The sequence below is a fragment of the Sander vitreus genome, chromosome 13 (genome assembly GCF_031162955.1).
Source record: "Sander vitreus isolate 19-12246 chromosome 13, sanVit1, whole genome shotgun sequence".
Lineage (NCBI taxonomy): Eukaryota > Metazoa > Chordata > Actinopteri > Perciformes > Percidae > Sander > Sander vitreus.
The window spans coordinates 2,927,573-2,943,753 of record NC_135867.1 but is presented as its reverse complement, the minus strand read 5'-3'; the positions used below and the strand labels follow the sequence as shown (position 1 = coordinate 2,943,753).

At 41.6% G+C, this 16,181-nt stretch overlaps 1 protein-coding gene across 3 annotated transcripts in view; it reads right to left on the bottom strand.

Moving 5' to 3' along the window:
- Nucleotides 1-16,181, bottom strand: part of LOC144527397 (rho GTPase-activating protein 7) — a 135,706-nt gene that overhangs the window by 36,004 nt on the left and 83,521 nt on the right. For all 3 annotated transcript variants that reach the window (XM_078265366.1, XM_078265367.1, XM_078265368.1), the window contains exons 2-6: nt 4,150-4,221; nt 3,937-4,018; nt 3,273-3,336; nt 1,916-2,550; nt 1,301-1,514 (exon numbers count right to left, since the gene is read on the bottom strand). In XM_078265366.1, coding sequence (XP_078121492.1) covers nt 1,301-1,514; nt 1,916-2,550; nt 3,273-3,336; nt 3,937-4,018; nt 4,150-4,221 — 1,067 coding nt within the window. The remainder of the gene's footprint in view (nt 1-1,300; nt 1,515-1,915; nt 2,551-3,272; nt 3,337-3,936; nt 4,019-4,149; nt 4,222-16,181) is intronic.

Sequence of the window (16,181 nt, the reverse complement as noted above, 5' to 3'; positions counted from 1 at the left end):
AAATATGTTGCTCAAGTTTGAAAGATTTACTTTAGACTGTCTCTGGCAGGAAATATTCAAAATACTCCCTAACGTTGTACTCCAATGTCTCTCCGACCTCATTTCAGCTAATTAGCGTTAGCTTTATCTGCCCGATTACATGTAACGTTAGCGACCGTAAATACCTTCTGTCTGTTTCCACTTTGTTTTGTAATGATCAATGTAGGTAACATTAGGCTACCTTAGCCGTGCGTTAGCTTTATCAAGCGTTAAGATTAGTTCTAAAATAGCGGTGTCAGGGGAATTAGCTTTATCAAGGTAACTTTAAAATAGCTTTATCAGGAAACAGAAAGAAAACAGATGGAAAGTATTTCTGTCCATAACGTTTGTCTTAAAATTAACCTGTAATCGTGTGTTTGTCCGTGAAAAGGGACGCAAATCTGCCGGAGATGTCACATTTAGCAAACGCTAATCATAGATATATACGTAGCCTTCGGCTTGTGAGATGCGTCTGTGCATCCGCCATTTTGGGACGGACATCTGACCCGTTTGACCATAAAGACAGACTTGTGTGCTGCTTTTGGATGTCCATTCGAAAGAAATGCCAAAACTAAGCAACATGGAATAACATTTTACAGATGAAAAAGGTGTTTTACAATACTGTTACGTTACGAACGTGTTTAATTTAAAATCAAAAGAGCTTATGTTAATCCCTCTTTTTAGCTAACATAAAGTTAAGTGACTGTCCTGATACTGGATAAAGCTAATGCTAGCTTGTGTCCGGTAAAGTATTTTTTTTTTAAGTAATTAGTAGTAAGATGCTGAATATGATGTTTGCCATGTGTTTTTGAAGCGGCAGCTCCATGGCTGAACTGCAGTTCCTCGTGTTTAAACTAGGCCTATATCAAGGCATAAAGCTGTGTACTGTTACTTTCTACACAATATAAGGTATTTTGGTATGAAAACCCTCATTTTTTTTATTTAACCAAGTATCCTGTATAATAAATACTATCCGGAATCTGTAGCAAAGCAAACTGCTTGGAAATCGGTTGGAAATACTGGAAATTATGATATGCATTGCGGATAGACCTCTGCCTCGATAGACACGCTAATTAGCTGAAATTAGGTCGGAGAGACACGAGTGTAACTTGTATGATGCATCATAACCTAGACCCAACTAATCAATGATGAAATTGGTTGGCAACTACAGTATTTTATAATCAATTGTAATCAATTTAATCAATTAGTTGTTGCAGTCCTAGTGATAAGATAAACTGTGCTTATAAGAATAACACTAATTGAAACATTTTCTTGGACCGACCTCTGTTCCTGTGTGGTTCTGGTTGTTCCGGGTCGTTCCACCAACAACTCCGACCCCGCTGTTGGAGCGTTTGCAGTTGGCCCTGACCCGGGCGACCGGGCTGGGCGTGCTGACGGTGCTGCTGCTCTCTGAGTGGCTGTTACTGCTGCTGCTGCTGATGGTGTGAGGAGACGAGGGCAAGGAAGACGCCTGGCTGTTGGGTCGACCCTGCAGGCTGGACACATTCAGGGAGGTAAAACTCTACAGTTAGAGCTGCACTGGGAATGACCCAGTTCAGCAGTGGTGGAAGAAGTATTCAGATCCTTTACTTAGGCCTAAGTAAAAGTACTAATACCACACTGTAAAAATACTCATGTTTATGTTACAGTAAAAGTCCTGCATTGAAAATGTTACTTGAGTAAAAGTACAGAATGTAAGTATCATCAGGAAAATGAAGGCTACTTAAAGTAGGCGATTAAAAGTAAGGGTGGGATGGGGGGGTGTTGTTCATGGTTGCGAGTGATGTGTTTTGTATGTTGTTAAATAATAATAAAAAACTGTTATCACGATATTCCACAACGTTATCACATATTTTCCTCATATCGTGCAGCCCTAATAGCAATCCACAATCCTCACCTTGACGGGCCGTGCAGCCTCTCCATCCTCTCATGATCTTGGACCTGAACCGGCCTGCTGCCAACGTGCTGGGCTCGATTCCCGCCGTCTCCACCGCCACTGTGAGCGGAAGCGAGGAGGCCAGTCGTTCCTCTCAGCCTCAGTTTCTCCATCTTCCTCAGCAGACTGGTGCCCTTTTTCCTGGGTGGTTTGTCTGGGAAGCAGCCCTCAGCCTCCAGACTCACGGTGGACGATCCTCCACCGCTTCCACCAGGTGAGGGGGGTCCACTAAATGAGGCTTCCAGAGAAGGCGTCTTGTTGGTGGAGGAGCAGCGGGAGGAGCTCCTGCTGGTCTCCTGATCGTCTGTGGTGCTGGTGGTCGCGCTAATAGAGGCGGTTGTGGTATCGGCGGCATTGCCGTGACTCTTGTGGTGTCCATTGTGGCCTTCGCTCTCAGTGCTGCTGGAGCTGTGGATGGAGCAGACATCGTGGCGGTCTGCGACCTCGCACAGAGACACATCCTGGGGTCCGGTGGGGCTGTCGGACAAGCGAAGGATGTCCATCATGGAGTCGAGGCGCCGCCATCGCCGCGTCCGCCTGTCGTAGGTCCAGTTGGGGCTGATGGCGCAGAAGTCTCCTTCGTCACAGTCGTCTCCCTGAGGGTAGAAAGAGAGTTCAGACTATGGCTGGGTACTGAATTCAATATTTTAGGCACCGACCGAACTGCCTAAAAGAGGGGTCTTCAACGTTTTTTAGGCCAAGGACCCCTTAGCTTTTTCAGCTATACTACATACAGTATATTGTATAAAATGAAGTTGCATATTAAAGAGTAGACATTCACTCAGACAAACGCAGAGGCCTGAAATTTACACAAATACACAGTTTTCAATCATTTAAACAAGCATGAACATGATTAAACATCTCCGAGTGCTCTTCAAGTTGTCCTAGTTTAAAGAAATCTTATCAAGTTGTTTGTGTTTATCCAGTTGCCATTTACAAAGAAAAAATAATAATGCTAGCACATTTTGTAGGGAATTTGTTTGCAAGGCAGCCTGAGTAATCAAATCACAATTACATTTCACATAACATTAATATAAAGGGGTACCACTAAAGGCATTGTTGATTCAGGTGTCTAAAACAAAAATCAGCATTCATTCTTTGTAACTTCAGCTTCTGTTTTACTCCAGGACTTAACTTACGCCTAGAAACATATACGGTTAAGAAGGAGGAGGAGGAGGACTGATCCTTTGATATCAGTCAAAGTCAAGTGATGCTTAACGAGGAGATTTCACGGTGGGACACTCCCCGCGTCTCCAGCTGCTTCGTTATGAGAGCCCCGCCGCGTTTCAGTTTCTCAGTGTTTGCTCTCGACACTCACCCTACGTTTTGATCTCCGGGACTCCAGCCTCATTTCCACGCATTTGTTTAAAGTGCTTAATCTCCTGAAAGAGAAAGGGGGAGATGAGAGTGGATGGTGGGTTAGACTGGCAGTGTAACAGAATAACAGTGACCTGCTCTACAAATTCTTTTGTATTGAATTTGCCAATTCATTTCTTATACGGATGCAACCATGTAAACTAGGGCTTACGTTTCAAAAAGCAGCAGTCTCTGTCAGAAAAGAAAACCTTTTTCATAATGAAATCAAAAATGAAAAACCAGTAGCCTTTTAAAAGCAAGCTTGAAGGCAGCCAGTTTAATCCATGAACCAGCGGGATAAATATGAAGAAAGTAGCTGTGTCAAAGGTGATATCATATATATATATATATATATATATATATATATATATATATATATATATATATATATATATATATATATATATATATACACATATCAGCAGAGACATGCATGTTAACTCGTGTTACATGCAAGTTTGCCGGATTGGGTAGCGGCTCTGTAGTTCGAATGAGACATAATGGACACAATTCCGCTTCCAACCCGTAGGGGGACCGAAGAGGAAAAAGCTTTGGTGTTGCTTTAAAAGAACAACGTGTTGCTACGTTTTGCCGGGGCTGAACGTGACCCTGTACACCTGTGTTACCTGCAGAGGGAGTCGAGGGCATCCTTATCCAGGAAGTCGTGATCACGCTTCGCCCACTCGATGTCAACGGGGAATCTGCAGTCTGACACACACGTACACACACACACGCACGCACGCATGCACACACACACACACACGACAAATGAAATAATAAGACGGTGCCTGAGACGTCGTTTGTAGCTGTATGGATGACATTAACAGCCTCATATTTACCTTTGAACAATTGCACATACTGAGGGAAGCCGGCCGCTTGCAGCCAATCGCAGGCCTCCTTGGCTTCAATCTCTGCAAACAGCGAGAACGAAAACAGCATTTTTATTCAATTACAATCATTTCACGCTCCGCCCGCTTTAAGAGGGCAAATATTTGCCCTTAATCAGTCGGCTGTTTATGAAGTTTAATTACATTTGCATTTGGGTGGGGAAAGAAAACAGAGAGAAAAAAACTGGAAGCACATGCACGCTATTAATTATCTGCGACTCTTGGAAAAGGCCATTTTAATTACTGCTAATTGGCTGAGTGTTGGGATGGGAGCTTCGGAAAGGGAATGAAAATATATTTTTTTTTCTTTAGCTTCTATCCGTCTGCCTTGGTTGGGCAGATCAGCACGACAGTTGTCACATATGCAAGTGATACCCATGAAAAAGGATTCATTTCAAAAGGTGTTTTTGTGTTTGTTAGACATAGTAACATACAATTTTCTCATGGACACAAAAAAAGCATTCTGAGCTTTGGGAATTTTTGTGCCAATGCTAGGATCTTATCATAATGTAAGAAACATAGAAGCCCACACAACACATGCATCCTTACTCTCAAACAAGTTGATCAGTTTCAACAAAAACGTGGCAAAGTTTGGTCCCTTTTATCGCATTGACTGTGATATTTGAACGCCTATCTGCTACATTGCCATTTCTTCAAACCCTGAGCTGACAAAGAGAAAGAAACATGAGACCAAAGAGAAAGAAAGACATAAACCCAAATTTCCCTGATGGATGCTAATTAGAAGGGCAGAGAGTGTCCATGTAGGCCGAAGAGTCTTTGGTAAGAACTGTCACAATACTCAACATGTTGCTTCTGCAAGTCTGTATTCCTTCTCTTCGATTTCTTATCATTTAAAGTAGAACTGAAATTAGCATATACATACCTGTGTGTGTGTGTGTGTGTGTGTGTGTGTGTTAGAACATGTAGTGCTGCATTGTGGTCAAACAGACACACACTGACTGACTGAATCTTACCACCTTGTGTGTTTTTTGCTGTTAGAATAGAAGGAGTGTGTTTCTGAGTGTTACATGTATGGGTCTTGACATACGGACTGTGTGAATGTCTGTCTAACAGACTTCTACATCTTTCTACAAATTAAAATGTAATTTTAGATTTTTAGGGGTAATTTGGACCTTTTCAGGAAGAACTGTCACAATACTCAACATGTTGCTTCTGCAAGTCTGTATTCGTTCTCTTCATTTTCTTATCATTTAAAGTAGAACTGAAATTAACAGTACTTACGTGTGTGTGTGTGTGTGTGTACTGTATACAGCATATAATATCCAGCTATATAAAAGCTGCAGAATCATTTTACTTTATATTTCCTTGGACAAAAACTGTTTAAAATTCTAATTACACTATAACATGTCATTATTATTAATATTGTGATGGCCTGCAATCTCAACCTTATACATTGTACTGTTATGTGACTCTAGGTCCAAATCTTATTTTGAGAAGCAACGTCAGGGACACGGTGACAGGAGTAAATAAATGCTCCTCTGTACTTCTTTATGTCAAAGTGGCAACCATTTTACCAAACCCAATTAAGAGGAACACACACACGCATACTTGATAAGGTGTTTGACTTAATAATTCTATGGCATACACTGATGATGAGCACACACGTAGGCACAAGAAGATGACATGCCTTAATCAACACTTCAAAACAATATTAAAGACGTGCACTGCAATACCTGTGCGTACACTGACACACACAATCAATTAACCTCCACTGCAATCAAGTATGGATGTCAGGATGTTTAAAGAGCGACCAAAATCATTTTCTCAGTCTGGTAGCACAGTCCAGATGAGGATTTAGATTTTCTGAGAGCGTCTCCAAATATTTGTCCACCACATGCCTCCCTGAAATGTTAAACCTGCTGTCTGTCTGTCTGTCTGTCTGTCTGTCTCTCTCTCTCTCTCTCTCTCTCCTACATGCATAAGAGGCACGTCGCAGCTAGAATACTGCCAAGGGCATTTCTTGTTTTCATATTCAGACAGCATGAAATATGGCCGACATTAGCCTCCACTAAAGAACAGCAGTTTGCCCATGACTGATCGGGTCTTCAAACACTTCTTGTTTGGTGGTTGTGGTTTTTTTTACTGCCTACTTATTCACTCCAGCCGAGATGAAGGAAAGGCACCTAATTCATATTTCATTTTTTGTGACTTTTCGAACGTTTTTTCTTAAAATTCACTTGACAGTTGGATGGAAACTTGGCTTATGAAATGGTCTCGCTGTTTCCCAAGACACCCGGGGATCAGGAGAACAGTGTGTGACACAAAGCAGATGGCCCAGATATGTAAACACTGGGGGGGGGGATTCAGCAAATATGGCAATCATCAAAATGACAGAAGGGGAAGACAGAAAGACAGACAGAAGTAAACTGACTTAAAGTGAGGAACGGGCAAAGAAATTAACGTCGAAATTATAAAATATAGGGGAATTGCCAGAAGTGTGTTTACCCTGACCCTTCAAATGTCCTGCTTGTTAAACATCTGAGTACAGAGCCCATTTTCCGGTGTCACGATGGAGATGTGACATTTGAGACAGAAAAGGGATCAAGTGTGCTTGCAGAGCGGCAGTCTCACATATCCGCGAGAGGATCTGTAAATCCAGGGATATGTGAACCTACCAGTTAGAGCCGGTGAACTTAGCGAGACCCCCACACCGCTTTTTCACTGCTTACATCACTCCGAGCACTGTCCCTATCATTGCTAACACTGAAAGATACAGCCTGCCATTCTGCAACCTTAAGGGTCAAAAAAAGTTAAAAGCTCTTGACGTTTAAACCACTTTTCCACTTTAAATATGTCGAATATTCTGCAACTGTGGCTCAGAGCTCAGAGAAGGAGCTTCCGTTGAAGACGTTTGAGGTTACAGTCCTAAAGCCTGCCGGGTAAATCGGAGGGTGGTAAGTGAATGGTTATCATTTTTTTTTAGAATTATCTTGGGAGTCCTTGAGTGAGACATCCAAACCAAAATCACTCGAAGGCAGTTGTGGATGAAAATGGATTGGAGTTGCACTGCAGGTACAACTGAGATATGAACGTGTTGGAAGTCAAAAGAAAGAGTCGGGTCGAATCCTGGATCAGAAGATAGAGCCCCGAAACAAAAGTGTGTTTGATTTCATTTCTTAAATGCTACAAGGTGTTTGGATGTTAGGTACACGTAGGCATCTTTAAAACATGGAGGCTTCTAAAAAGGCAGCGAAACGTAACTGGAACATTTCAACATCAAAACACAGAAATCCAGGAAGCAAAGCGGTAAACTGCCCTCAGTGTGTTCATGTTTACCCATCCGTCTGCCTGTGATCACCCAAAAATTACCCGGTAACACTTTACTTGAAGGTATCTACATAAGAGTGACATGACACTGTCATGAACACATGACACTGTCATGACACATGAACCCTAACCCTAACCTAACCCCTGCCATGTTATAACCCTAACCCTAACTTGTCATGACAAAAACTGAATGACACTTACTAAAAGAAGCATTATGTCATAAACGTTTATGACTTGTTTATAATTTTTATGACACGTTCATGACAGTGTCATGTCACTCTTATGTAGATACCTTCAAGTAATGTGTAACCGATTACCCTTTATACCAAAGAGGTGAGAGCAGAGAGGAAAGTGTTGTGAGTCCAGTTTTCCCTACATGGAGTGCTAGCTCACTTCTGGACAGGAGACAGTTTGGGTTTCCGACTTAGGATTTAATTCACCTCTTCCATGTGGGTAGAGAAGAGTCCGATGTTTCGCTTTGCCGTTAGGACTAATTCACTTTAAACATTAAAGGATATGTTCTGACTGTGGCTCTCAGCCCCAGGCCCATTTGTTCCAACTAAAATGTAAATTGTGGAAAATGATGCCACAAACATGTAGTTTCATTTTAAAACATGACAACTCATTTCCTTAAAGTAGTACAATTTGTTTGGGATTATTTCTAAGGTTATTTGGTGCCATGTTTAGGAACGAGGAAAGAGTAGACAAGAAATCGATTCAGTTGTCAGAGCGTGGCTAACCTAACTGAACATGGAGCTAGGTCTCTGGTGACAATAAAGCCCCACTCACACATGCACTGCAAACCAGAACTTATCTAGACATTACCCGGCAGAGCTGTATTTGAGAACACAAACGTCCATGAACCGTTTTTTACCCTGTCAGCTCTCTAATAAAAAGTCTGTATATTGTTCGATTGCGGCGAAAACAAGTGGGTGTGTTAATGACGTTTCTATCGGCTTGCCCAAACCGGAAGAAAACAAAGGGTAGAGAAGAAGTGTGATTTACATGAAGAAGGCAATGAAAATGTTTAACTGGAGAGACAGCGAGACTCAAGGGCCGACGTGGAAATCGTCAGACAAATTCAAGGAACACCAAGAGACTTGGTTGTTTAGGACCAAATTATGAATGGCTCCGTAACCGCGATATAATCCCAGCATGTCCTTTTTGCTGCCCACTCTACCCAGGCGCCACCCCTCGTCCAAACCAAACAGAGTATTTCCAGCCCCTCAGCAAGAGCCCTCAGCCTTTCTGGCAATTTTTTTCCGTAGCCACTATTGCAAATAAAAATCCCCCTGGGGCCCAAAAAGGATTTTCCCCATCGGCCATCATTGTTTAAGAGACGTCTGTAAAACTGCTGCCAGGTCACGTCAAATTGCAAACAAGGTCAGTTATGACTATTTCAATTCTGAATTTTTGATCCATGGACATTTCATATTTGAAAAACTTCCCTCGGGCCGAGAAATGTGACGTCACCACAATGTAAAGTCTATAGGCCAGGCTGGAGAAACACTGCTGCACATATTTATTGGTCAGCCTATCATGGAAGTAAACGCAGAAGCTTAGAAACTTTTTTAGCGTATGCGCCAAGCGAGCAACTCCATTGAACTGAATAGGCACCACTTTGGGATCCGGTATCCATATATATAATGTAAAACATCCATGAATATTTCTAGTAAGTGAGAATGCGTCTGACACAGACAATCTCCTGTTGTGTGCTACATGTGTGAAGGAAAACTTCCAGACAATGTCTGGACCTGATTCCTCGGACATAGTCTGGAATTCATATGAGAAACCGTCTCAAGTCATTTGAGTGAGACGCGGAGAAACAAAGGTGCAGTAAAAACATACGTATTCGGCTCTCAGAGAAATAACAAGTTACTGAAAATAAATGAGTCCAGTGAGGAACAAAACCCTCCACACCTGCCAGAATCAACAATAAACTTTATACTCTGCTAGTTTGTTTGGTCAGCGTCTTTGAAAGCCACATTCAGGGGCCCCTCTCTACTCAGCTCAGCGTTTACGTAAGTGATGCTATCTCCTGGGCTCCTGAACGACCACAGCAGGCAGTGGCCTCTTCCCTTTCCAAATGACTCTGCCTCTGAGGAAGTTGTGATTTGGCCCCTCTGGGCTCTGATAAGAGATTTGGATGTGCGATTAGGGCGGCTCTGCCCTGCTAGCGCCAGGAAGCTGGACAGCGTGTGTCTGAATGCTGAGACGTGCTCGGTGGACCGTTTGTGTTTGGGTGGTTATGCTCGTCTGGACACCAAAGCTTTGACCCGGACTTACAGAAATACTGCTTAGGGTCATGTATGGTTTAAAGTTTTTCTGTCAAGGCGATCACACCACAGAAATGGGTCGGAAGCCCCGTTTCAACTTATTCTGTTCTTCTTGAGGATGATTACAGTGTGTGTTTTCTGATAGCAGTGGCATATAAAGTCTACATTTCCAACATTATCTTCAAGAGTCGGGGTTATTATCAATTAACAATTATCAATTAGCAGAGATGGCAAAAGTACTCCCTTCCCGTACTCAAGTAGAAGTACAGATACTTGTGTTAAAAAATACTCTGGTAAAAGTAGAAGTACTGATTTAACTTATTTACTCAAGTAAAAGTAGCAAGGTACAGGCTTGGAAATTTACTTAAAGTATAAAAGTAAAAGTAGCCTTGCGACATGTGGGACAATAACAACCATTTTTTATGCAAAGCTACCTGGATCACACAAATGTTACTAGAGTACAAGCTGAGAAACTTCAGTGGACATGGAAAAAAGGCTGTTTATATGCCATTGGCTACATTTTAAATGTATGGCTGTCTGCCAATAGGCCTAAAACATCACATATGATTATTGTGACAGCTTTTGCTATAAGAGACATTTTTATATTCATATTCCCACACACTGTCATGATTAATTATACCCGTTCACAGAGATCTCAGGAAAAAACTAAAGTTGCCACTTATTTCAACTTTATTCTTGTTAAAATAAAAAAGCACCTCAGCTCTGAAACCCCTTTAAAAATTGGCACATTTTCAATTATGTTTTGCTTAAAAAGTGTAGCTTGTGTGATAAAGGGAAAGTTGACTGAACATGTAGACGGGTTTCAATACCTTACCCAAAGGCTTTTCAGTGTTCCATTTTGAACCAGAGGCCAAGAGGTTTGGTTTTCTGAAGGTCTGAGGGGTTTTCTGTACACAATAACATGCCACCAGCTAATGCAGACTTGCATATGCCTCGAGCCAACCAGGAAAAAGAAATGCAAACAGAAATTCAATGAATCCAACAAGAAACATCCTCTAGAATTTAGTTTCTAGCCAAAAAAATTGACATCTGAGAACCACATCACACAAATTAGTCTGGAATGGTAAATGTAAATGCAGTCGGTGCTTCATTCTGCTAAATAACAGAGGACCTTAATTGACCCTGACAGACCAGGATAAACCAGGAGCTGTCATTCAGTGAGAGAAATTCCACAGTTAATATGGAAAAAGGCCACCATGACGGGGATCCTGAAGCCTGCCTATTGTCACTGTGACATCAAAAGGGGAAGAGCTACAACAGCTGCTGTGAGACATCAGCATCCAAGTCAGGTTACTTTCCTTTTAAGTGATAACAGCATGGACTGGATGCAACACTTTCACCTGTTTATTGTGCAGAGAAGTTAGCCAAAGGACAGGTTATCACAATTAGGTGGGGGTCGCAGGTTGATTAAGGCTACATTTACATTGCTACGTTTTAACTTTACATTCACACTACTCTGGCGTTTCCGAGCCCCTAAACCGGAGACATTTGAAAACGCTTCTGGACCCGTTTTGGTTTGGAATCTGCGGGGTTGTTGTCCAGTCTCAACGGCCTCAAACGGAGACCTTTGGCAACACCGACGCTGATGCCAATGTTTCGCCACCTGATTGGGTCATGACGTCTCGTTCTCTGAGACTAAGCTTCTAACATTACCATGGCGACTACCAGCAATGGGCGGAGTACACACGCTGCCTCCTGTTTATGCTCAGTACACGAGAATGTTGATGAGATATTTTGGTTTGGTCGTGTTAGTTAGTAACGGAGATTAGTTCCTCTACTGGAGCAAAAGACACTCGTGTGCGCGGAGATGCTTTTGGCTCAAAACTCCGCTTAAAAACCAAAACGTAGCAATGTTAATGTAGCCTAAGAGAATAGGAGAGCAGAAGACACATTTCACTGCACCAAATTCTTTTTATTTTTCACACTTTCTTAGAACCTTTGCTTTGTCTTGTGAATCACTGTATAATTGTACCTTGATTCATATATATATAAAAAAGGGAAATGGCCAAATAGGTTGGGAACCAGACTACAGGGTTTTCTGGCCTTCTGTGAGGAGAGGTCATCATCCATCTCTCATATTCAGTGTCCATAAGCTCAGGGTTTCCCCCAGACCAGTTGATTAGCTCGGTGGCAAGTGTCTTTTTTCGACGAGGGCCCAGGTGGGGCCAGTCACAGACGGATGGCAGCATTAATGTAGAGCCCAATAGTTTCTGTGACAACAGAAACTATTGGGCTGGAGAATTTAAAAAAGCTGTAAGACAGATTCCATAGGGCCCTACATTAAGTCAGTGCTAAAAGCTGACTGGAGATTTGAAAATGTACGTCTAAGTTTTCAACCGAGCCGTTCCACTGTAGCTGTAGTTTTCCAGTGGCTTGGGCATGGTCGGGGGCAACTTAGGCCCGTTGGGCTACCAGGCTTTTAATACACTCGCGGAAACCCTGATAAAGCAGTTCTGGAGTCTCTGTGACACATTTACAACACTGTCCGATTCTGTGTCTAGCTTGCATTTAGCAAGGCAAGGCAATTTAATTGTTCTATTTATTTCATTTTACACATTTCTACTCACTTAAAATGCTCATATTATGCTGTTTGGCTTTTTCCCTTTCCTTTATTGTGTTATATATCTTTTTGTTCATGTTATAGGTTTACAAAGTGAAAAAGCCCAAAGTCCACCCCAAAGGGACTTACCATCTCAACAGAAAACACTGTTCACAAACTGCTCCAAACAGCTCTATTGTAGTCCAGCCTTTACTTCAGAGACAAACGTGGTCACTTTGTAACACACGTTATAATGCTCGCCTAGCTGCTAGCGTAGCACGCCCTCGTACTCTGCTTCTGACTGGCTAGTAGTCCTTACCTAGGTACTGAGCATGTGCGACTCCCAACAAAGATGGAACAGAAGTGAGATGTCTCACTCTGTAGCTAAAACAGAGAGCTCAACACACAGGGTGAAAAGAGGAGCTGCAGCAATGTGCAGTACGACAAAAATATGGTGTTTTTTGCAAATGAAACCACATAAACCTATTCTGGTACAACCTCTAAATACAATTATGAACCCGAAAATGAGAATAATATGAGCACTTTAAAATAATCCCAGAGCACATGATCACTTAGACTATGTGGTAATCCTTCTAGGGTTAAGGTTATACCATTTAAGGTTGCGTTTAGTTTATGCAAATATCACCTAATATTCATTTTTTTTTATTTTTCACTTTAAAAAAGTGGCAAGGCTGATTTCTGACTTTTGATTGGTTACATTTATTGTTTTTGTCCCTATTAATTGTGTAATTGTACATTGTAATTGTGTTTATTCATATTCTAGTTCAGCCCCCTCATTTAAATGAAACCTGCATCTTGTCATGATAAGATGCCATACCATTTCAGTATTCTATTGTTATTTGTATTCTAATGTAATATGATTTCAGACTTTTCAGGAAATTCCCAGGCTACACACACACACACACACACACACTCTGAGTATGGCTTGGCTCATCCTCAGCTGGCAGGTATAGCTGCATTAGCTCATACGTAGGTAGGTATAATCCTGCAGTATAATCATTCCTGCATGCTGTTGCCCTCCGTTGCTAACAACACTGTCCGTCCTGAGCCTTCGCGCCAGTGGAAAGATGGATTTCAGTTCTGATAAACACTCTCATGTTACCGTGAAGCAAATTGGAGGAAGTACAGGGGTATGTCGTAGAAACAGATACAGTATGACACAGCCCAGCAGTGTGTCGCTGGGCAGAAAACTAGCTGTCACCAAGCCGTACCAAACCAAAATGCGAGTTGTTTTTAAAATGTTCTTTACTTTCTTTAATCTTGGAGCACTTGCTGCGTTCTCTGTCCAAAATTAGCTTTTCACTTCACCTGCCAATGGCTTTTTACCGTAGAATTCAACCTGCCAAATATAGTTGTTTTTACCTGTTATATTAACCCTTGTGTTGTCCTACTGTCGACCATGCAACTTGTTGTCCTCCCGTGTAAAGATTCAACCCTTTTTTAAATGCTTTTTTCAAAGTTTTTGACGCTTTTTTCGATGTTTTTGTCACTTTACTCCGTGCTTTTTTTCACTACCACCGCATTCACCACTAACATACACTTATTTTTGGAATTCATGGACAATAAACCTCATTTATATGATATTAGACCTAATTTATGAGTTAAAAAATGCTCAAATTATGAATTATTTCGACACAAGATTGAGTGGATAATCACAGACTGTCAAAGTTTAGTTTAGTTTGAAACCATTTCATATTTTTTCTTAACTTTACTTAAAGAACGTTTTAATGGAAGCACCCATGTTATCTGTGGGTCTGGGCATTTTGCTTAAAAGAAACCCAAAATTCTCATGTAGAAACTTTGAAAACGGTTCAAATTTGACCCGTGGACAACAGGAGGCTTAAATGATATTAACTTTTTTTAAATGTTGCCCCTCTCTGTAATCAGTTTTGCTTTATGCACAGAATCATTCTAGCCTCCGAGATGAGACGCAATGTCTTACAAAGTAAATACAATATGTGGCCTGTACCGAGGAAGTTAGAGGAATATTTGCACTTGTCAGGAAAAGAACCCAACAGAGGATGCGCACCAAGTCACTGCTTTGCTCACTGTGGTCTGGGAAGGCTTAATGGCCAAATGACTCTGCAGGCAATTGGGCTAGCCTGGTATCCCCATTGTATGGCTGCATAGCAGATGACTGACAATTATATAATTGCTGAGACTTTCCTAAACCTGAGAGGTCATTTTGCTTGACTCTCACTGGCCTTTGCATCCAGCTATGGAAGCTATGCTGAATGAAACCTGAGAATGTTGAAATACCACCACATTATCTAACTTAAACTGACTTCTGAATCATCTGAGGAATTATAACGGCCATGCTTTTGCAGAATCAGGTTTCGCTATACATCTACTACACCAACTTCTTTTTTTTTGGGCATGTTATTTTTATAGGACAGCTGAAGACATGAAAGGGGAGAGAGAGAGAGAGAGAGAGAGAGAGAGAGAGAGGAAATGACATGCAGCAAAAGACTGCAGGTTGGAGGTGAACCTCCAGCCGCTGCGTCGAGGAGTGAACCTCTATATTTGGGCGCGCGCTCTACCAGATGAGCTACCCAGGCGCCCTACTACATCAACTTCTAATTAGAGTTGACATGATTCAAATCGTTTCGTTCGGTTCAAAGCTTTGTGGTCACTTACTATGTAGTCCATTCAACTCCTTCTAACCGAAGTGATTGTCACAATTTAAACGTGCTCAAATTAAATGTGCTCAGATCAGTTTGTGAACAAATCACAGTACCACCGCAACATGCGTTTCTGGCTCAAGCTGTTGCACTCAGTTCATTACAAAACTATGGTATATAAAGGATAGCTCAGCAGACAATTTGCAAAAGCGTTTTCACATTATTATCGTTTCTGTGGTTTTCACAGTCTGTTACCTAATTTCACATCTGATCTAGTCTCACACTGCCAGACACCACTCCGGAGTGGGGTCCGGCTACACCACAGATAAGGACTGTTGGAACGAATACCGAAAGTGGAATATAATTCGAATAGAAAAAAAATCAATACTATTTGAATGCTGAAATTACTATTCGAATGTGACTTTTTTATAAATATGTTGGCTAACGTTAGCTAATCTCCCTCTTCTCACATGGGCCTACCCGCATGTGTCACGTCTTATGAACAATAAATTAGCAGGAGTGAGAAACACAAGGCATTCTGAAATCTAAGCTAATGTTACGTACCGAGTAACATTAGTACAACATCACGGAGCTAACGTTACGTACCGAGTAATATTAGTACAGGGGGAGTGACAGGCTGCAGCTGGAAATCGGAAGAAGGATGGGAAATAGTTTTAACATGACTTTATAATCGACATTTGCCGAGCCAAAATGCTTATGTTAACATTAGTTAGCTCGTTATTGTTTCCTAACTGCGTTGCGAGTTATAGTAACGTTAGCTTAGCTGGGAGCTTCATGGAGACAGCTAAAGTTTATGTTAGCTGCCCTACAGCTGTCAGAGTTAGCTGCGACTTTACATTACATGTCATTTAGCTGACGCTTTTATCCAAAGCGACTTAGAATTGCTATATATCAGAGGTTGCCGAGCACCGTTAGCCTTTACAACAGAGCTGCTTCAATACACTTGTTAATGTTTCATTACAGAGTTCTCTGTTAATTTGTGTTTGTCGCTGTCAGTGTTAATTTCGTTGACGAAGACTATGACGAGAAATATTCGTCAACGAACCTTTTTCACGGACGTCCCAGTTAGACAGTAAATACCGTAAACATATTTTATGGGAATGATTTGAAAGATTTACAAAGAATATGTTTACGGTATTTACTCTCTAAGTGGTAAGTTTTGGGACTGATTGGTGGGATTGCTGTGGACGAAGTACA